This window comes from Mauremys mutica, chromosome 16 (genome assembly GCF_020497125.1).
Source record: "Mauremys mutica isolate MM-2020 ecotype Southern chromosome 16, ASM2049712v1, whole genome shotgun sequence".
NCBI classification, from domain to species: Eukaryota; Metazoa; Chordata; order Testudines; family Geoemydidae; genus Mauremys; species Mauremys mutica.
In genome coordinates, this window is record NC_059087.1 from 29,956,325 (window position 1) to 29,975,981 (window position 19,657).

The 19,657-nt window shown below is 48.2% G+C and overlaps 1 protein-coding gene across 4 annotated transcripts in view; it reads right to left on the reverse strand.

Annotated features, from left to right (window-relative positions):
- Positions 1 to 19,657, reverse strand: part of OSBP2 (oxysterol binding protein 2) — a 376,231-nt gene that overhangs the window by 146,274 nt on the left and 210,300 nt on the right. The window contains exon 1 of one of the 4 annotated variants that reach the window (XM_044989857.1): positions 16,906 to 16,997. The exons of the other annotated variants lie outside the window; for them this stretch is intronic. Within the exon in view, the coding sequence (XP_044845792.1) occupies positions 16,906 to 16,933 (28 nt within the window). The 5' untranslated portion in view covers positions 16,934 to 16,997. Of the gene's footprint in view, positions 1 to 16,905; positions 16,998 to 19,657 lie in introns of those variants that run through there. 4 annotated transcript variants of the gene reach the window in all.

Sequence of the window (19,657 nt, forward strand, 5' to 3'; positions counted from 1 at the left end):
GAACTGATCAGGGCCTCCTAGGGGGAGGGGGGGGGGAAGGGGGCAATTTGCCCCAGGCTCCAGGCCCCGCAGGGGTCCCCACAAGAGTTTTTTGGGGCCCCTGGAGCAGGGTCCTTCAGTCGCTCCAGGGACCCCAGAAAACTCTCGCAGGGCCCGGGCCCCTGGAGCTTCTTCCCCTCCGGGTCTTCGGCGGCAATTCGGCGGCGGGGGGTCCTTCCGTTCCGGGACCCGCCGCCGAAGTGCCCCAAAGACCCCGGGACCCGCCGCCAAAGTGCCGGGTCTTTAGTGGCAATTCGGCGGCGGGAATCCTCTGGGCGCCCCTGGCACTGATAAGGCCTCATCTGGAGAGCTGTGTCCTCTTCTGGACCCCACACTTCAGGAAAGATGTGGAGAAATTGGAGAAAGTCCAGAGGAGAGCAACAAAAATGACTAAAGGTCTAGAAAGGTGACCTACAAGGAATGATTGAAAAAACTGGATTTGTTTAGTGTGGAGAAGACTGAGCGGGTGCGGACACAATAACAGTACTTAAAAGGCTGTTATAAAGAGGAGGGCGATACATTGTTCTCCTGAACCACTGAGGACAGAACAAGAAGCAATGAGCTTAACTTGCAGCAAGGGAGGTTTAGGCTGGACATTAGGAAACACTCCTAACTGTCAGGGTGGCTAAGCACTGGAATAAATTGCCCAGGGAGGCTGTGGAATCTCCATCACTGGAGCAAGTTAGACAAACACCTGTCAGGGATGGTCTGTTTGGTCCTGCCTCAGTGCAGGGAACTGGACTAGACGACCTATCCAGGGTCATACTCAGTTTATACTCAGCTATCACTCAGGCAGAGTTTATGGCTTCTAAGTGTTTTTGCCTAAGGACTGAATAATAGCTGAATAAGGGCCTCTGGATTTGATCCACTATTCATAATAATAAAATAAAAGACAGGGATAGATTCAGAGCCTGTGCAGGCAGGTTTGGACTGAAACCAGTACTGTACAGTCCAGATTGTATGTGCCAGAGGGGACTGTATCCCTTAGTGACAAACTGTTCTGCTTTTTTCCATCCTTTGCCACTAGTATTTTCCTTAGTCTGGTACATCTGTTTATCAAGGCTGCTTAAATTCTGCCTCTTGCTCTCTCTAGGCACTCGGCTCTGATCAGTGCTTGTGGGCTTTCTTGCTGCTACACAAAGTTACATAAACAGCTCCAGCCTGGAAAAAAAGATTCCTTCCTGCCAAGTGAATGCACCTGGGCCGAATGGTGAGAGCTGTGCTATTGTTCTGTTCAGGGTGCGTTAGGTCAGACGAGGACTATTCCCTTTATTCTGTCTTATATAATGGCTGCAGCTACCAGAGTTCAGAACAGCCACACACAAACCAATAGCCTGCTTAGAAAGAAACAGGAGCAGAAAATGAGCACTGAAGGGGGAACAAAGAAGCTTTGAAAAAAGCCTGAAAGCCCACAGGAGGTGTCCCCAAGGGAAGGGCCAGTTATAAAATAGATCTGTCTGCTTAACCAGCGGCCCAGAGCTGCTGGAGACGAGCAGGACAGAGCAGTTCTGTAACACTGACATATTGGGATCCAGGTTCACTCTCTCTCCGTGACTTCCAAACATAATTTGTTCAAATCACAAAATGGGTTTTCAAACTATTGTACTGGGGCTGCAACTCAGGGCCTTAAATTCAAGCCGGCCTCCTGCAGCCTCCGAGGTCTCTCTGAAACTGGAAGGAAAAAAGCAAAGTGTGTTTACTAGCCTCCTGCTCCTAACAGGTAGGAATTCGATCCCAGAAACTTGAAGATGTAGAAAACCAGGTTCTCATGGAACGGTTAAATTAACATGGTCATATATATGTAATTATAGCATCCCTATAATGTAAGGGTAAAATGTTTTTACCTTTAAATTACTAATATATGTAATTTACAGATAAAAGCATTACAGGGATGCTGTAATTATCCAAAATTATCCCCAAACCAAGCATTATAGACCCAGGAAATTCAATGTTAATGTTACACTAGGAAAAAAATCCAAACATGCTAAAGTAAAAAATGCACAGTTACAGCATCCAAACAACTTTAACTCTACCCCATTGTTAGCGTCATGCAAAACTGTGGAGATTCGCTTTATAGCCACGGACCAGGTTTGCAGATCGCAGATCAGAAGTGGATACAAATTTTGTATCTGCGCAGGGCTCTACCTATAGTGATGCTATGAGAGGGGAAAAGAATCAAATGTGTCTTTAAAGAGCAGTTTAATCTAATTTGAGACCACAAACACTAAAACACTTTAATCATAAGCATATAGTCATTGCATGGCATCACGACATGGCAGAGTGAAGTTGCTGGTGTGGATTCCCAACCTTAACTCTAGCCTAACGTTTTTTGTCTGGGGACATACAGAGAGTCAAATGCCGGCACCAGTGAGGAGTTTTGCCATTGACTTCAATGAGGGCAGGATTTCACCTGCGAACTCTCTAACCCCAATGGAGACAGTGCCTGGGTGAGGGGGAGGGGTTAACTGAACACTGGGTACTTTTACTGAAACATGCTCTGCAGTGGGTGCAATTTTAATTTCCCATCACTCAAGTGATGCCTCAACAAAACAAAATCCTGGTCTCACAGAAGGCATTAGGAATCCTGGAGCTAATGAAATGTTTGTTTTGATGTAGTTTAGTGAAGATCAATTTATCTATCTATTCCCTGTTACATTCTTAAACTCCTCCTCACTTTTCCTTCTTGTGTTCCTTTCTGTCTGTGTCCATTTACAAAAAAATGTAGGCGTTAGGGTAGGGTGGATGGGAACACTCCTATCTATAGATACAGCTGCATATCCTCTCTAGTGTGCATGCAGGAAAGGGAAGAGTTGCGAATGCTCCTATAGACCTTCCTAAGGAATGCACCTTTGTACATTATCACCAGGCAGCAGAGTGGGGTCTGGTGGAAATGCAGCCAGAATCTTTGTCTTTTCCCAGGCTGCTCCCACCCTGTTTGATGCTGCAGCAGCGGCAATGTGACGACTCACTGTCCCAGAAACACCTGTTTTCACCTTCTCATTCATTTCTTTTCCCAGCATGATGAAGTCAAAGACTGACCAGAGCTCTTCCCCTGTAGTGTTAACAGGAACTGGGACAACTACAGTAACTGGCAAGATTCTGGATTTCTCATGTCTCTTTCTGCACAGTGACTTCTGAAAAGAATCACCTCGTCCAGTGAACCCTGCCAGGTGCAAGAGCTTATGTCTAAAGGTCACCACTGAAAGGACAATAAAGAGTTCCCCAAGGTGACCAAATCCAAGGGACTTTTCAGGGAGGTTTTTCCGTTTCATACATTTGTGCCAATTCTGTCAGGAAATGTCTGATTTCACTTTGACAAGCTTGTTAAAACCCTCCGAAGGTCAACAACGCACCACATAAGAACATCCAGACTGGGTCAGACCTGGTCACCTCTGGCCTTGACGAGCACAACTCCCTCCGCGACAGCCTCCTTCCTTCACACACCGAACTCGTCACTGTCCATCGCGTTGCAGCCATCTTCCCCCCGCTGGTCCAGCCACATCACCCTCTCCCTCGAGAGCCGGCTTTTGCTTCGGTCTCCGGCCACATTGCGGGCACGCTCCTCGCCCACAAAGCCCCGCACAGTTCTGCTCCTGTGTCCAGCTCACCTCCAGCTGCCCCCTGCCCCCACGCCCTGCCAGTTCAGCCCTGGTTGGCCAGTCCTGCTCCCACTGACTTCGCTGGGCCCTGTACAACTAGGGTCAAATTCTGGCTACAGTGAAGTCAATGAGATTTTGCCACTGACTGCAATGCATAAGAACATACATAAGAACGGCCACACTGAGTCAGAAGAAAGGTCCATCTAGCCCAGTATCCTGTCTGCCGACAGTGGCCAATGCCAGGTGGCCCAGAGAGAATGATCCATCCCCAGCTTCTGGCAAAGAGCAGCCCTTGGGCGCTATAGAAATACCAATCATATAATACTTTGGTGTCATGGCCAGGCTCTGCAGCTGAGGGCTGCCTCCTGCCTGTTGTCAGAACTAATCAGTGAAAGTTAATTTATACTGATTCTTCAAATCAGCAAAAGTGGAGAAAATTGACTTGCAATGAAATGTTTCCATTTGCACAGTAATTCACTGGGTTGTTGCAGTGCTTATGATAATACAGTATCACCATGGGCACTCCAACTGAAACGACGCCTGACAAACTGTCCACCTTAATATTGCTCTGAATCCCTGGTAACATTCACATGAAGACATCAGAAATGTATTTGGGCAGCACAACCACGGAAAGTGGCTTTGGCTCTCTCTGGCCCGAAGCAGGTCATGCCTGGTTAAAAGGACTTTGATGAGCAAAGGAAAATACACGTTGGGATTATGCCCTCTTTTGCCTCTTTATGTCATATCAAGAGCGGGGTGTGTCTAATTTTGTTTTTGTAAGTTGTGGGGTTTTCCTACTTTTTTTTTTTTTTACATTAGAAATTCTGGTCTTGTCTGCCCTGTTTTTCCAAGAAGACTCTATGGCCAACTAGACTAGCAGGATTCTGACACCACAGGGACTAAGGAACTGAAACCTGCGCAATCCCCAGTGAAGAGTTTTCTGTCAGACTGTTTGGTTTTTATTTACTTTATAACAGCACCTACTTAATTCAATCACCTGAGAAATGGCTGGGAGGCAGCATCTCTTCCGAGTTAACACTCCACTTCTGCTGCCTAGCAGTGATAAAGCTCCCACTCCAGTATTTTTTAATCCAATTTTAAATTGAATTAAAAAATCTAATTTACTTTTCAATATTTATTCCACTTCTTTAGTTACTGGCCTGAAGACCGTGTGTTGAGTGCCACTAGCCGGTCAGGTTCCCTGTACGTTCCCTGGGAGAGGACATGCCTTTGTGTGTACTGTGCCCAGCCCATGGGGTTCTAGGAGCTACCCTGATGCAAATAATTCTCACTTGTCACCACTCTAGTCAGTTCACTTTCTGGCTTTGCACACTGCTGAGAAATGCAGAAATCAAGAAGGTCTTTTCACAGCTTAAAAAATCCCCACATTGTAAACTGTTCTTTGTGCTATATTTGTACAGCGCCTGGCACACCAGGGCCCTGGCCTCTAGGTGCTACCAAACTACAAATCATAATAAAGACATTTCCGTATGAAGTGTTTTTCTTCCCCTAAACTACCTGCTAACTTACCTTGAAATGCAGCAGAAAGCCCTTGGGAAGTCAGTACCCATAACGGTGCTGTGCATCGTTTTACTCAGGTTATTATTTATTGTACAGAGCAGTACTTGCAGGACCAAACCAAGATCAATGGCCCATTGCTCTAAGCACTAAACACACCCATGGTAGAGAGAGTCCCCAGACCTTGATTCAGGAAAGCACTGAAGTCCCATTGGCATCAATGGGTGCTTAGGCGCCTTCCAGCTTCGGGGCCTCAAAGAAATTACTATCTAACCAGACAGGACAGACAACGGGTGGGAGGGGAACCAGAGGCACTGAAAGAGAAAGTGACTTGCCCAAGGGCATCTAGCAGATCGGTGGCAGAGTCCGGAACAGACCCCAGGTCTCCTAACCCTCCATCTAATGCCCTACCAACAGACTTGGTCGGTATCCACTTACTTATCAGTCTGACATTTTACAAAGTCATGTATTTATTATTGATTAATTGTAATGGATCTCCTAACGGCAGGTGCCCGTGGTTTTTATTTGGATACGTGCACTTAACCCACATACCACACAAACCCTGAACAACATAGGCCACCCCGGGACTTACTCTGCTCATCACTTTATTTCATACTTTGTTTTGCAACCAAACTTACAAGCACCTTGGTTTTGATTTTTATCTGTAGGACACTAAGCACAAGGCAGTTGCTATGGGAACAGCCAGCCTCACCGTAAGCCAGGAAGACTATTTTTAGAACCGTGACGCTAGTTAATCTCCTGTGTAAAATGGATCAGCAGCTACCAGCCATAAGCCTCTTTGGGCTGCTTTTTCAACCTATCGGCTCAGGAGAGCAACTGCATGAAATTCCTATTCACAGAACAATGCTGCAGACACAAGCCATGAAGGAAGAAGCTGCCAGTACTTCACCCATTCCTCTTATTCCCCTTCTCTCCATACAACTTCCTTCTGCTAAATACGGAACTTTGCCTTCAATCTCTCAGGAGTAGGGTTGCCAACCCTCCACGATTCTCCTGGAGTCTCCAGGAATTAAAGACTACTCTTTAATTAAAGATTATGTCCTGTGATGAAACCTCCAGGAATATGTCCAACCAAAATTGGCAACCCTACTCGGGAGCCATCAGAAAACTATTTTGCTAGAGAGTTTCTCAGAGGATACAGGCATTGTGCTGCACGGGTGAGACATCAGGTCATTGCATTCTGGCCTGTGGCAAAACCAAGCAACACAATAAAAGACAGACTGAAGTGTGAGACTGGGACAGCACACTCCACTCCAGGGTCATCACAACTTCCTGCAAGCTCCCACCGAATGATCTGCAGAGACCCTGGAATTCTGCAGCTGCTGATCAGATTATTTCACAGCTCACACACGTTCTAGCTAATCATCCATTGCCAGGCATCCCCGGAATGCAGGGAGACAAGAGGACCAAATCCTTTGGAATTAGTCCTTGTATTTACAGTTCTAGAAATCCTGAGCTTGCCACTCAAGCCAGGCTAGTGCACCCCCCCCCCCAGTGCAACCTGCACACTGCAGTGGAAGCTTCAGCACGCCAAGGATACAGGAGCCCATTTCTATGCATCGTTCTAGAATACAACGATGGTGTGTTCCCTCCACTGTTTCCATTCTAATGATAGCCATCACCCCGTGGAGGCCCCGCTCACCCTCCTGATAGCTCTGAACCCATCTTGCTCACCAGATCTTTAGCAAATTTTCCCTTTCTTTGGCCTGGTCTACACTACAAAGTTAAGCTGACATAAGCCACCTTGCGTTGATGTAGTTGTGCACGAGTCTCCCGCCAATGTAAGTGCCCCGGGGATACGCCGAGGCTGTAACACCCCCCTGAGCAGCGCCGGCCTACGCTCAACGTACGGAGGTCGACGCAGCACGAGTGCAGACGCTGCGTTACCTAGGTCAAGTGTCTCAATGGTTAACTCCACTGCCCGGGGGAGAGGGGGAGTCACGTAGACCACAAGCCCCTCCCCCCTCCTTTAAAGCCCCCACATTTTTGAAATGCCTTTTCCTAATTGTCCAGCTGAGCAAGCACATCTAGCAGCTCTCCGCTGCTGTGTGGAGCTGCCCGGCCGACCATGCCGGCTACACGCTCCAGACATGCCACAGAGGATAATGGATCTCCTGGGCCTGTGGGGAGAAGAGGCTGTGCAGGCATTGCTCCGAATCAGCCACAGGGACATGGACAGCTCCGAGCAGCCTGCTCGGGGGATGCGGGAGAAGGGAGGTGATAGGGACCAGCAGCAGTGCGCTGTGACAGCCAAGGAGGCCAACAATCGATTGGGTGCTGAGCCGCAGACCCGCCGCTTCTACGAAGAGCTGCACGTCCTACCTGGTGGAGAGCCCCCCCGTGGATACCTCCGAAGAGCCCAAGCCACAGGCCCCTGCCATGAACAGAAGGAGGAAGAGGAGGAAGAGGAAAAGTATGAGGGGAGGGGGACAGGCAACTGGGAGATCTAGCTGTGCTGCGAGCCAGGCAGGACCTGTTTGGACTCCACTGGAGTCCAGCACAGACAAGCCCAAAGCAGGGGAAGGAACCTCAGTATGTGTGTAAATGAAATTCCCGTTACAGCGTTGGCACCCCAACTTATCAGGATTCTAATTCATTGACATGCACCAGAAGAGGTAGTGGTACAACAAAGAGAGGCCAGTAGTTATCTGCTTCCCATTTCCCTCTAGGGCGTATGGAGCAGTCTGTTTATGCACACAGCGAACCGCCTGCGAGATCTTGATGAAGCGTCCATGGAGGCAGGGCACTCTGCAACCTGCTCCTGAAGGCTTCTAGGGATGGCAGCCTTATTTCTGCCCCACGCCAGGCAGCAATAACATCAGCTGGCAGCACTGCCCTAAACAGGCGAGCGGCAAATGAGCCTGGGCGCCGGGACGCCGGCAGCAGCCGTGCTCTCTCTCCCTTTGTTTCTTTAGACCGGGGTAGGCAACCTATGGCACGTGTGCTGAAGGCAGCACGCGAGCTGATTTTCAGTGGCATTCACACTGCCCGGGGCCTGGCCACCGGGCCGGGGGGCTCTGCATTTTACTTTAATTTTAAATTAAACTTCTTAAACATTTTAAAAACCTTATTTACTTTCCATACAACAATAGTTTAGTTCTATATTATAGACTTATAGAAAGAGACGTTCTAAAAATGTTAAAATGTATGACTGGCACATGAAACCTTAAATCAGAGCGAATAAATGAAGACTCGGCCCAGCACTTCTGAAGGCTGCCGACCCCTGCTCTAGATATCAGCTACCACCACCATCGCCTGTGGGAAATGCAGCCATTCCTCAGTGCCCAGGCCCTATACTCCGTTTCATGCTAACCGAGCAATTCCCTCACCCGGCGGCCGTACTCACCACGGCTGGTGCGGGGAGTGGCCAGGAACAAGCACTGCAAAGCAGCAGTGCCCATAAGCGCGCGTTGTTTAGCGCTTTATGGGAGCAAGGGGAGGGGGGAGTTGCAAATCTTGTTTCACCTGCTCAACATCCTGTACTGACAATGGTACCTCTGTGTTTTACCTGTAGCTGCTCCCTTGAGGGGAAATCTTCCCCGCCAGCGGAATGACTGACACAGATACGTTGACCCGGGAGGTCACGTTCTGCGGGATCCTGCAAGCCAGTGCTGCCTCAGGCCTTGAACAGAGGGCGAGTCTTGCAGACTGCATGGAGAAGGACAGAGGGGACAGGAGGAAGGCCCAGGACAGGGGCGAGCGGGGCAGCTGCCCAGGGCACAAAGCTGTGAGGGGAGTGTTTCTGTCTTCCCTTTAGCACAGAGGTTTTCAAACTGTGGGGCGCGCCGCAGGCAGGGGCTGGTTCTGGTGCCAGGCTCCTTAGGGGGAGAGGCAAGAGCATGTCTGGGTGCAGCTTGGAGCAGCGCTGCCTGCCCTGCCTGAGGAGTGTCTGGCCGCCATGCAGAGGTGGCCCTGCTCCGGGAGCAGGGCAGGGAGGGTGCCGGGCAGCCAGCCAGTGCCCCAGCTCCCACCACAAAGAGCCAGGGGCTCGAGCGGGATGGGCAGCTCCCAGTTTGAAAACCTCTGCGTTAAATGGAAGGCAGATATCTGGGGGGAGATGTGACCCCGCATGCCCCCCCACATTATCTCTAGAGGGTGCAAATACGTTTGCTCACCCAGATGCTAAAATGCTTCATTACAGCTCTGCCGCCAGCACACACATGCTGCAGACTCTTGTGGATCTCCAGGTTCAACAATCCTGGGCTTGACTGCCACTGCAGAGCGTGGAGAACTGCAGCACAGCGCCTCCCTACACTCCCACCCCACCCCCAGCATTCCTTATGGCCTCGGGGCCAGCGCGCCTACCCCTATCACTCCACACCAGGGGAAAGCACGGACAGCTGCAGCTTCCAATCCTCTGACCTCAGAGAGCCATGGGCGATGTATGCATGGCTGCAATGCACACCAGTCTTCCATTCCCTTCTTTATTTATTAAGGGTTCCCAGATTTTTCAAAGTTAAAAAGTATTTACTAGTATGTTCTTTAGATTATTTGTTAGGTGTTGTTTTCATTATTAAATAAAACTCTTTTATTTTGAAAGTTATTCATCTTTATTAGTTTGTAACACACAGTTTATAATGCCCACAGACATAGTGGTCTTGTACACTCATAATTCACTGTGACAAACACAGGGTAAGAATCATAAATGTACAGCAAGCACCACAAAAGTAATAGGTGCATTGTCAGTGTTATGGTCATACCTGTACACCAAGCACCACACAGTTCCTAACAGGCCCCAAAACAGCAGGGCCAGGGAGAGCCGAGTCCCCCACAATGCATTCCTGTGGCTCCCTGTTAAGTGCTCTTTCAAAGCCTCCCTGAGCCATAGAGCTCCATGTTGGGCAGTTCTAATAACCCTTGTGTCTGGCTGGTCAAATTCAGCAGATAGGCCCCCTCCACCTCTGCCTCCACCCCTGCGACAAGTTCTCCCCTTTGCTTCACAGATATTATGCAAGATACAACAGGCAACTGTAACCACTGGGATATTTTTCACACTGAGATCCAATCTGGTGAGTAGGCAACGCCAGCGCCCTTTCAATCTACCAAAAGCACATTCAGCCGGCATTCTACACCCGCTAGGTGGGAGCTGAATCTTTCCTTGGAACTGCTGAGGTGGCCAGTGCATGGCTTCATGAGCCAGGGGAGAAAGGTGTAGGCTGGGCCCCCCAGAATCACTATTGGCATTTCAACATTGCCAAGCATTGGCCTGCTAAACCCAGGGTTGTGAGTTCAATCCTTGAGGGGGTCACTTAGGGATCTGGGGCAAAAATCAGTACTTGGTCCTGCTAGTGGAGGCAGGGGGCTGGACTCGATGACCTTTCAAGGTCCCTTCCAGTTCTAGGAGATGGGTATATCTCCTATTATTATAATGGTAATCATCCGGTTGGGAAAGAAAGTCTCTGCTTGTAGCTTTCCTGTGTTCTTAAAGATGTGAGAGTCAAGCACATTCTCTGATCAGCACACACTGATGTCAGCGAAGCATCCCTGTGATCCACCAGCGCTTGCATAACCATGGAAAAGTAGCCTTTTCTGTTGATGTATTCTGGGGCCAACATAGGGATGTGCTATCTATTGCACCACCACAGTCTGGGAATCCCATTGCTGCAAAGCCATCCATTATGTCCTGCACATTGCCGAAGAGTCGCAGCTCTGCACAGCAAGAGAGAATTAATGGCCCTGCACCCTTGCATGACAACAGCCCCCACAGTGGATTTTCCCACTCCAACATTATTTGACTTGTAGCAATCTGGCATTGCAAGTTTCCACAGCGCTGTCATCACCCGCTTCTCCCCTGTCAGTGCAGCTCTCAGTTTGGTGTCCCTGCGTTGGATGTCCGGGGTGAGCTCGGTACACAGATCCAGGAATGTGGCTTTGAGCATCCAAAAATTCTGCCACCACTGCTTGTCATCCCAAGCCTGCATTGTGATGTGATCCCACCAGTCAGTGCTTGTTTCTTGATCTCAGATACCCTGAGCACTCCACTGTCTGCAGCTGCTCCGTGAACACCAACAATCTCAAACTGGTCCATGCTATGTCCCCCAGCAATCTGTCCTCTGTGGAATCATCATGTTCCCTGCAATTCTTCCGGTGACTCTGCAAATACTGGAGGATCGTGTGTCCTGTGCTTGCAGTGCTCATGACAATAGTACAGTGCTGTGCAGGCTCTGTGCTTTTGTCAGAGATGGTGGACAGCAACAAGTTCAGCATGGGTTCATGGGAAATTGAAAACAGGTGAGAAAATTATGGGATAGATATAATATTATGGGATGGAGAACACTGCATTATGGGAAGTTGACCCCTTGGTCCCAGTAACCCCTCCGTGACTCATTTCTGCCCCATCATGCATTGACAAAACTATGCAAAAAGTGCACAGAATGGTGGCGGGTGGCGCACTGTGACACCTACCCAGGGTGCACCACATTGCGCATCATGCAAGCACTCCTGCTGAGCACACATGGTGCTGACACAAGGAGCCAGGCATGGATGCACACAGGCGATGTACCAACTGCAGAATCTGTATGCCAACGTAACTTGCATCACCAAAATGTTGTAGTGTAGACATACCCTTTGTATTCTCAGTTAGAAGAATGTCTTCTCCTACCTCCATGTCCTCAACTATTCCCTGAGCCTCCTGCAATCCTCAATCAAATGTTTCAAATTTCTCAGAGGTACTGACCAGCCAGAGACAGGACACCAGGGTAGACGGACCTGTGATCTGATCCATCCTTTGAGGGCTGTTCTGTAGCCTTTGCTCATCAGTAACTCTCAGAGTAACTGAGGACGTGTCCTGAGGAAAGCAGCACTAGTGCACGATGGAAGCAGAGCTCTGTCTCATACAGCTTTACAATCAGAGTTTCTCTATTACTTCAACAGTACGACAGTGCCCCCAAAATGGAACCAAGCCCAAGAGGGCTCCGTGAATTGCCCAAAGTCATACAGTGACGGAGCCATGAATGGAACACAGGCCTGTGCCTTCACCATGCCATGCGGGGGGGAGGGATAGCTCAGTGGTTTGAGCATTGGCCTGTTAAACCTGGGGTTGTGAGTTCAGCCCTTGAGGGGGCCATTTGGGGATTGGTCCTGCTTTGAGCAGGGGGTTGGACTAGATGATCTCCTGAGGTCCCTTCCAACTCTAATAATCTATGCTTCTATGATCCATCCTTTCCCCAGAGCACCTTTGGAGGAAATGAATTACATGGGGAGCCCAACTGCAAACCTCTCCACCCAATGCCCCATCTGGGCACTTCACTCAGCACTTTGGTGCATGAATGTCTATTTTAGGCACTCGGGTGCCAGACTGAGTGTCCAACTGTGGGAGGTGGACATCCAGCGAGGCATTCATGTTGAAAACTGGGCCTTGCACAGCTCATGCTGAGCCTGCTTCCATAACCTTAGCAAGGTGTTCTCAACTCAGCAATGCAGGGTGGCCCAAAGAATGGACAGTCATGCTCCGAGGGGCTGCTGTCCAGGAGACATGGGTTTGGAGAGGCCATCGGGGGTCTCTCTCCTTGGACGCTGCAGTCCAGACATGCAGCACAAAGAACCAGTATGGGGCAGCAGGAGGTGGGGAGTCGAGTGAGCTGTTCACCCCATTGCCAGCTGACTCGCTGGGCAGCGTCCACAGAGGAAACGTGCAGCTGTGGGAAAAGAAAGGGAAACGGATGGAAACCAGCAATGGGGGCAGAGGGGCTGCTTGGCTGGGACAGAGGCTGGTTCAAATGGCGGACACAGTATGATCAATCACCGTAAAAGCACCTCAGCTGATCTTCTACTCCCAAAGCCTGTTTATTTCCAGCTTGTCTCCTCCATAGTGCCCGAACCTGACTTTTTCACTACAGTAGCCATGGGGAAGGTGAGGAATGTGGGAGGGGAGGAATCAGTGAGAGGAGCACTAGTTTGAAAAATGATCTTCAATCTGAAAAAGTCTGAGACATACTGATAGCATTAATGATGCAGAACAGACACTATGAACACACACACCCTGTAACCACACATCGTATTCAAAGAAAGACACCTCTGCAAGAGCGGTATTGATTATCTACTCAGTTAGCTGCAGGGATTTTCAGAAGTGCCCTTTGACTGATGCACCTCACTCATTTAAGGCATTTTTGAAAATCCCACCCATAATGTGCAATTGCAGGGCCTGATTTTCAGAGGTGCTGAGCTCCCACAACTCCAACTAAAGACAAGAGGAGCTGCAGGTGCCCGCACCTCTCCCCCAGGCTTTTCAGAGAAGAAGCTGCTCAACAGCCCACAGCTAACTCAATGTCACACCATCTCGGAGACTTGATTTTTTTTTTTTTTTTAGCTTGCAGGCCACTGATCTGCCCAGGTGGCTCTGGCAGCTGCTGCAGACACACACAATATCTGCTTCAGAAATAATAGCCTGATGATGCTCTCACATGTCTGCAAAATCACGGGGGGGCGGCAGTCACCTACTTCATCCTTTTATTCTATTTTCCCTTCCAAACAAAAGCAAACGGAACAGATGAGTGTGGGGTTGGCTGTAAGTTATAACAAGAGGTGGTGCAGGCCCTCAGCTCTGCTGTTCTTGATTCCTTTAGCCATGTAATAAGGGGTTGCTGCACCTGCAAGGAGAAGTCCCATGAGTCCCTTCACCAGCACATGGGCAATGGGCGACAGATCAATTTGCCACTGAAAAGCACTTTAACAACAGGAGTCAAGATAGGATGAAAGCAACTTCAAACAATGAAGTTGTTGCACAGATATGGCAAGCCTGCGGCTCCATGAGCTCTGAGGCAATGCAAAAACTGGGTTGTCTGAGGTCACCAGGTAGCTGGCACAGCATGCAGCTGAGTGGGCAGGAACTGACATCAGTGCCGTCATGACAGCTCCAGTGGAGATCCTAGCGCAAGCCCTGTGAGTGGCCAGAGCCACTAAATTCCGGGCTAATCAGCTGCACAATGCTCCAAGAGGAACAAAGCTGGGGTGGAGGGTGAGTTAAAGCTGAGGCTGTTCACCCCGGAGAGCCGGATTCAAACCCTGGATCTGAATCACCAGTGCAAACGAGCTGGGTGGCCTCACTCCACATTTCTGCGAACCATGTCGCTGCCATCAAGGGGCTCCTCGACATGGGACGTTCCACTGGGATAACGCCCTGTACGTTTAATCTGGAGAAGAGGAGATGGGGCGGGGGACACACACACACGCACACACGATAACAGTTTTCAAGTACATAAAAGTGTGTCACAAGGAGAAGGGTGAAAACTTGTTCACCTTAACCTTTGAGGACAGGACAAGAAGCAATGGGCTTAAATTGCAGCAAGGACCGTTTAGGTTGGACATTAGGAAATATTTCCAAACTGTCAGGGTGGTTAAGCACTGGAACAAATTGCCTGGGGAGGTTGTGGAATCCCAGTAATTGGAGATATTTTAAGAATGTGTCAGACAAACACCTGTTCGGAGTGGTCTGTTATTACATAGTCCTGCCTTGAGTGCAGGGGACAGGACTAGATGACCTCTCGAGGTCCTGTCCAGCCCTACACTTCTCTGACTCTATGATTATTGATTATTTGCATCATGACAGCCCCTAGGCGTGCCAGCCATGGACCTAGCGCTGCACAGACACAGAACAGAAAGAGAACCCCTGAGTCTCCCCTGAAACAGAAACGTAAAAAGAAAGGGGAGGGGAAGGAGGAAGGTATTTTTCTTCACATTGTATTAAAGTTACTAACTCGCAGACTAAAACTCTCTAGGCAAGTTTCCCAGTCTCAGCGAGTACTAAACCGCTGAGAGACCCTTTGCTGGCGAGGTGTGAACACTGCTACTGTAAGTGCTACATACACATCACCGCTATTGCCATAACCGGTGGCCCAAGTTATTCAACTTTTCAGCAACCATGAATAGTTCAAACAGTCACTTGCAACAAATTATTGCAGTAAATGTTTACACCGACATTTCTCATCGCGTAACACACAAGTACAAGTGACATACCAACACCCATCAGGAGCTGAAGAAACAAGGAAGCAAGTCCTGGCATGAGAGTTAGAAACAGTATTTTTAGCACAGCTAGTTGAAATCAAGATTCCCAGCAGGTCCAAATGCTGCTGACTGAGGCAATGAGATTTGGTCAAACTAGGCAATGAATTCTCCGGCAGAAGGACCGACCGCTGCTGCTGGTTTTAATGACTTAGGATTTGCCCCTCAGGTGCTGATGAGCCTGTCACACAATGAGAGCGAAGGAAGCACATTTCCGCGGCGCTGGCTTGGACATGACGTGGACAAAGCCGGTTCCCCACTCGGTATGGGAGTAATCTCTGTTCCTCCCCACCAGCCCCCAGCCCCACAGGGAGACGAAGCCTCCCACGCAGGGTGCTTTTCAATGAATGTCTGAGGGAGAACGTGCTCCCCGTCCAGCAGCAAAGGGGGGCTCGAGCTCTGGGCTGAGAGCACGGATTAAATCACTGACAGCGATTCAGGAGCCCCTTCCTGCTACGGAGTGGATTTCCACACATCACAAAGACACGGCCCCCTCAGCAAGATACTGTAAATCCAGAGAATCTAAACTGGCTTCCTCCCTCTGTCCCCATGCCCAGCGTCTGCTACCCACAGGAAGTCCAAAGATCATTCCATTGTCTCTTTACTCCCCAGCCTCTTTCCAGCCCCTCTCCCTCTGGCTGAGGTGAACCAGCCATTCCCTCCGTGGGGCTCACCAATACCACTCGTAAACTGGCCAGAGTGATGCATGGCCTACAGCCCTCCTTCCGCCTCGTCCCCAAAGAGCTGAGCCTTCTAGCCTGGGTGGGGACCCTGGCTCTGGCCCCGAACTCTGACCCACCGCACTGGTCATCAGTGCATTTCTCAGTCAGTCAGTCAGGTGTGCAAGGGGATGGAACAGCCCAGAATTGTTGGCTATGGTCCGGGCTAGTGAAGAGTCCTGTAAACCTGGAATAGTTAGGAATGAATCTACTTAGTGTCTCTCTGGTGTTCCTAGTGCACCAGTTCCCACAGTATTTGAAGGCCACTCAGGATACTGTGTGTTCCCCTCTGATACACCACATATCTAGAGCTGTCTGTCTTTAGCACATTTCACTTTACCATTACCCCAGGCCACTCAGCTATTAATCTCTGTCACTGTCACTAGCCTGTAAATATCTGGGTACAAAATCTTGCCCCTTTCTCGCCAGGCTGCTTATCCTGCACCATCCCTCAAATACCGGCCCATTTTGGGTATCCCCTAGTTCTAGCCTCACTCCTGGCTCCTAGGGGCTGAACCACTGGGTAAGCAAACTTACCAAGAGAATATCTGCTGGTGGTTGCAGCTGCTGCAGGAGCCTGGAGTGAGGGACGGACACTGTCTCCATCTCTGCTCGGTTATGACACAGTCTCCATCTCCCTTATCTCACACGATAAGCAAATATCTCAGACATCACAAACTGGCCTGCCATTGGTAGCTGCGTAGAGCTAGCCCAATACTGGGGCCATTTCCTATCCCTCTAGCCTGGCATAGTCTCCCCTGGCCTCCCTCAGGGACCTGCTCATAACGCCTCAGTACCAAGCTTTCTGCTCTGGAGCGTTCCAGGGACAATGCAGAAGCAGTCACGGTGGGGAAGGCAGCCTTTCCCCACACATCTCAGTCTGCTTTAAGGGGAATCCCCTCCCAAAACACAGACTGGCTGGCTGTGAGACTCACTCACTCACACACACACATTCCTAAGCTTCTCTCACTCATTTTGAGTAAATATAGAAAGATTTAAAATATTGTTACTCTGCCGCTGCAAGAAACAACAATACATCCGAGGCCTCAGGCACGGGGCTTAGAGCTTGGCAAGCCACTTTCCAAGCTTGTGTACGGTGGTAACCATGGAGACTACAGGCCCGCGTTCTATACGCGCGCAAGAGGAGGCTACACGGGGGATTTGTGTGTGTGATGGTCAAAAAGAGATGAGTTCGCCCAAAAAACAAACAGGACTTGATCGAAAGTTTGCAGGTTCTGCAAAGTACAGTTCAAAACGTAAACCACGCTAAACAAATTCATGTCCTCAGGGTTCTCCAACCATCCAGCTTTCTGTTTCAACCAGCAAATAATCGTTTTTTTTAACAGCCACTGGTTTGCATTGCATAGAGAATTCTCATGTGCCCTAGACATTAGTGTGACTTGGGACATTTAAATGTTTCATACGTAGGGCCTTTCGTTTTTGGTCTTTATTTTATTTAATTTTTCCTGGGAATTTATCGGTGTTTATTATTACAACAACAAAAACAGGTGAAAATTGGTGGGAAAAAAAATAATTTTTCTGGGTAAATATCGGGGTTTATTTTGGTGGATGGAAGGATGTGGGGGGGGGGAGTATTCAGTAGATTAATGCTTTGATGAATGAAATCCAATGTGGTTTGCTGCAGAACTAAAACAGAACTTAGGGCCTGGGCTACACTCGCGCACGGGAGGAGGAGGGGTGTCGAACTAAGATACACAACTTCAGTTACGCGAAGTCGAAGTATCTTAGTTCGACTTATCTGGCTGTCCTCACGGCAGTGAGTCAACTGGCACGGCTCCCCCATCGATGCCGCTTACTCCTCCTGCCGAGGTGGAATACAGGCGTCGATTAGCGGATCGATTTATTGCGTCCAGATGAGACGCGATAAATCGATCCCCGATACATCGAATGCTACCCGCTAATCCGGCGGGTAGTATAGATGCACCCTCAGAACACAATATCACCTCTGAGTTTAAGAAACCAACACATCTCTAATTTCAATAAACAGGTTACTGTTGTAGACTTAGAACTATTAGCCTATAAATATGTACATTTAATAATTGGGCCACACCATTTGCGGTGCATACACTCAACTTCATCCTTTTCTCCTGTTTTTGTTTTTTTAAAAACTTTCGAACACTTCCTTGTGTTCTAAAACATATTCTAATACAGATTTTTGTCTTCTTCCCATTTTAGTGTGTCAGATCTTTAAACCATTATCTGCCAGCAGCTCGAAATGTGCCCATGCTGATGATGAGATTCAGCAATACATTCAGATGCACATGCACTTCAGAGCTTGCGTGCGTGCCTGTTCGTTTATTGTGTGCATCTTCTAGACTAATACAGAGCCTTACTTCACCAGGCAGCTTTGTATACACACACACATTAATGTATTATCGTAATGCACAGATCTCATACAACGTATTGTATTTTCCTAATGAAAAGTTATTTTTTATATATTTGAATGATACAAAAGTAGGGTGAAAATTGGAAAAAAAGAATAATACTTTTTGTAAAACCCAGGATTTTTTCAGTAAAAAACGGTTAAAATTGAAAATGAAGGGGCTTATTCATACGCAATATTAAGCAATGTACATTTTAAAACAAACTATTAAGTGCTGGTTGGATTAAGAACCTGGTCTATTGGATGTCGCCAAGGACCAAAGATGAGAGTCCTTGTTTTAAGCAATGACCTTAAACACCACATGGAAAGTCTCACTCTGGTCTTGAATCTCACGCTTGGGGCTGTAAATCTCTCTCTCAAGGACAGCCAACCCTTGGCATCTCTGGAAACACTTAACTGCAAATGGATTCAAGCCTGAAATAGAACCAAGGTCTGGTTTTGAGTCTGGATCAGTGACCTGTGTTTTATTAATGCCACCATACCAAACCCTGACTATTAAAGTTGAATCAAAAACCGTTTCAAAATGCAGACATTGTTTTTGTTCCCCAGGGTTCAAAACAATGAAATCACTTTTCCCCAATATTGTTCATTTTTTCAGTTTTTAATTCTTTTCATGTTTCCTCTGTCCTGTTTTTGTTCCAGTCATTTTGGAAAGAAAATGTCAATGATCAAAAATCACTGGAAAAAAGAGAAAAGACGACAACAGAAAGAAAAAAGAAAGTGGAGGGAAGAAAAGATAAATGATAAACAAAATATATAGGAAAATATATCACCAAAAAATGCAAAAAAAAAATTTGAGAATGGATAAATTTTTGCAAAACAATTGGTTTTGAAAAAAGGCCATTTCAATGAAAAAAAAGTTTTGTTCAAAAAAAAATTAACCAGCTCTACTTACTATCCAATGAGATCACTTGATTTCTCTTGCCTCATTTCTTATCTGACTCATAGCGTGTTCTCTAAATGCATCTGGAAATGGCTTCCCCTACTTATTAGAATCTTTTCCTTTCTCCCAAGGCAAAGGTGTGTGTGTCTGGCCCTTGAAGAGAGGAGACTATCAGTGCTGAGATCACTGTACAGATCTGAGACAAAAATCTGAACGATCTACTGTTTACAGGTGTTTTTGGAGTGGGAGTTTTACCATGAAAACCAATGCTGTTGTGTTAGGAGATAAATTATCCCTCTGTTACCCTAAGATTCACTTCCCTTCTGACCCCATGAATTTTATTCTGAAATGCTGCTCTTGCTGATTTCTATTTGGGGTTACAGTGGATGAGAAGCTGGATATGAGTTGACAGTGTGCCCTTGTTGCCAAGAAGGCTAACGGCATTTTGGCCTGTATAAGTAGGAGCATTGCCAGC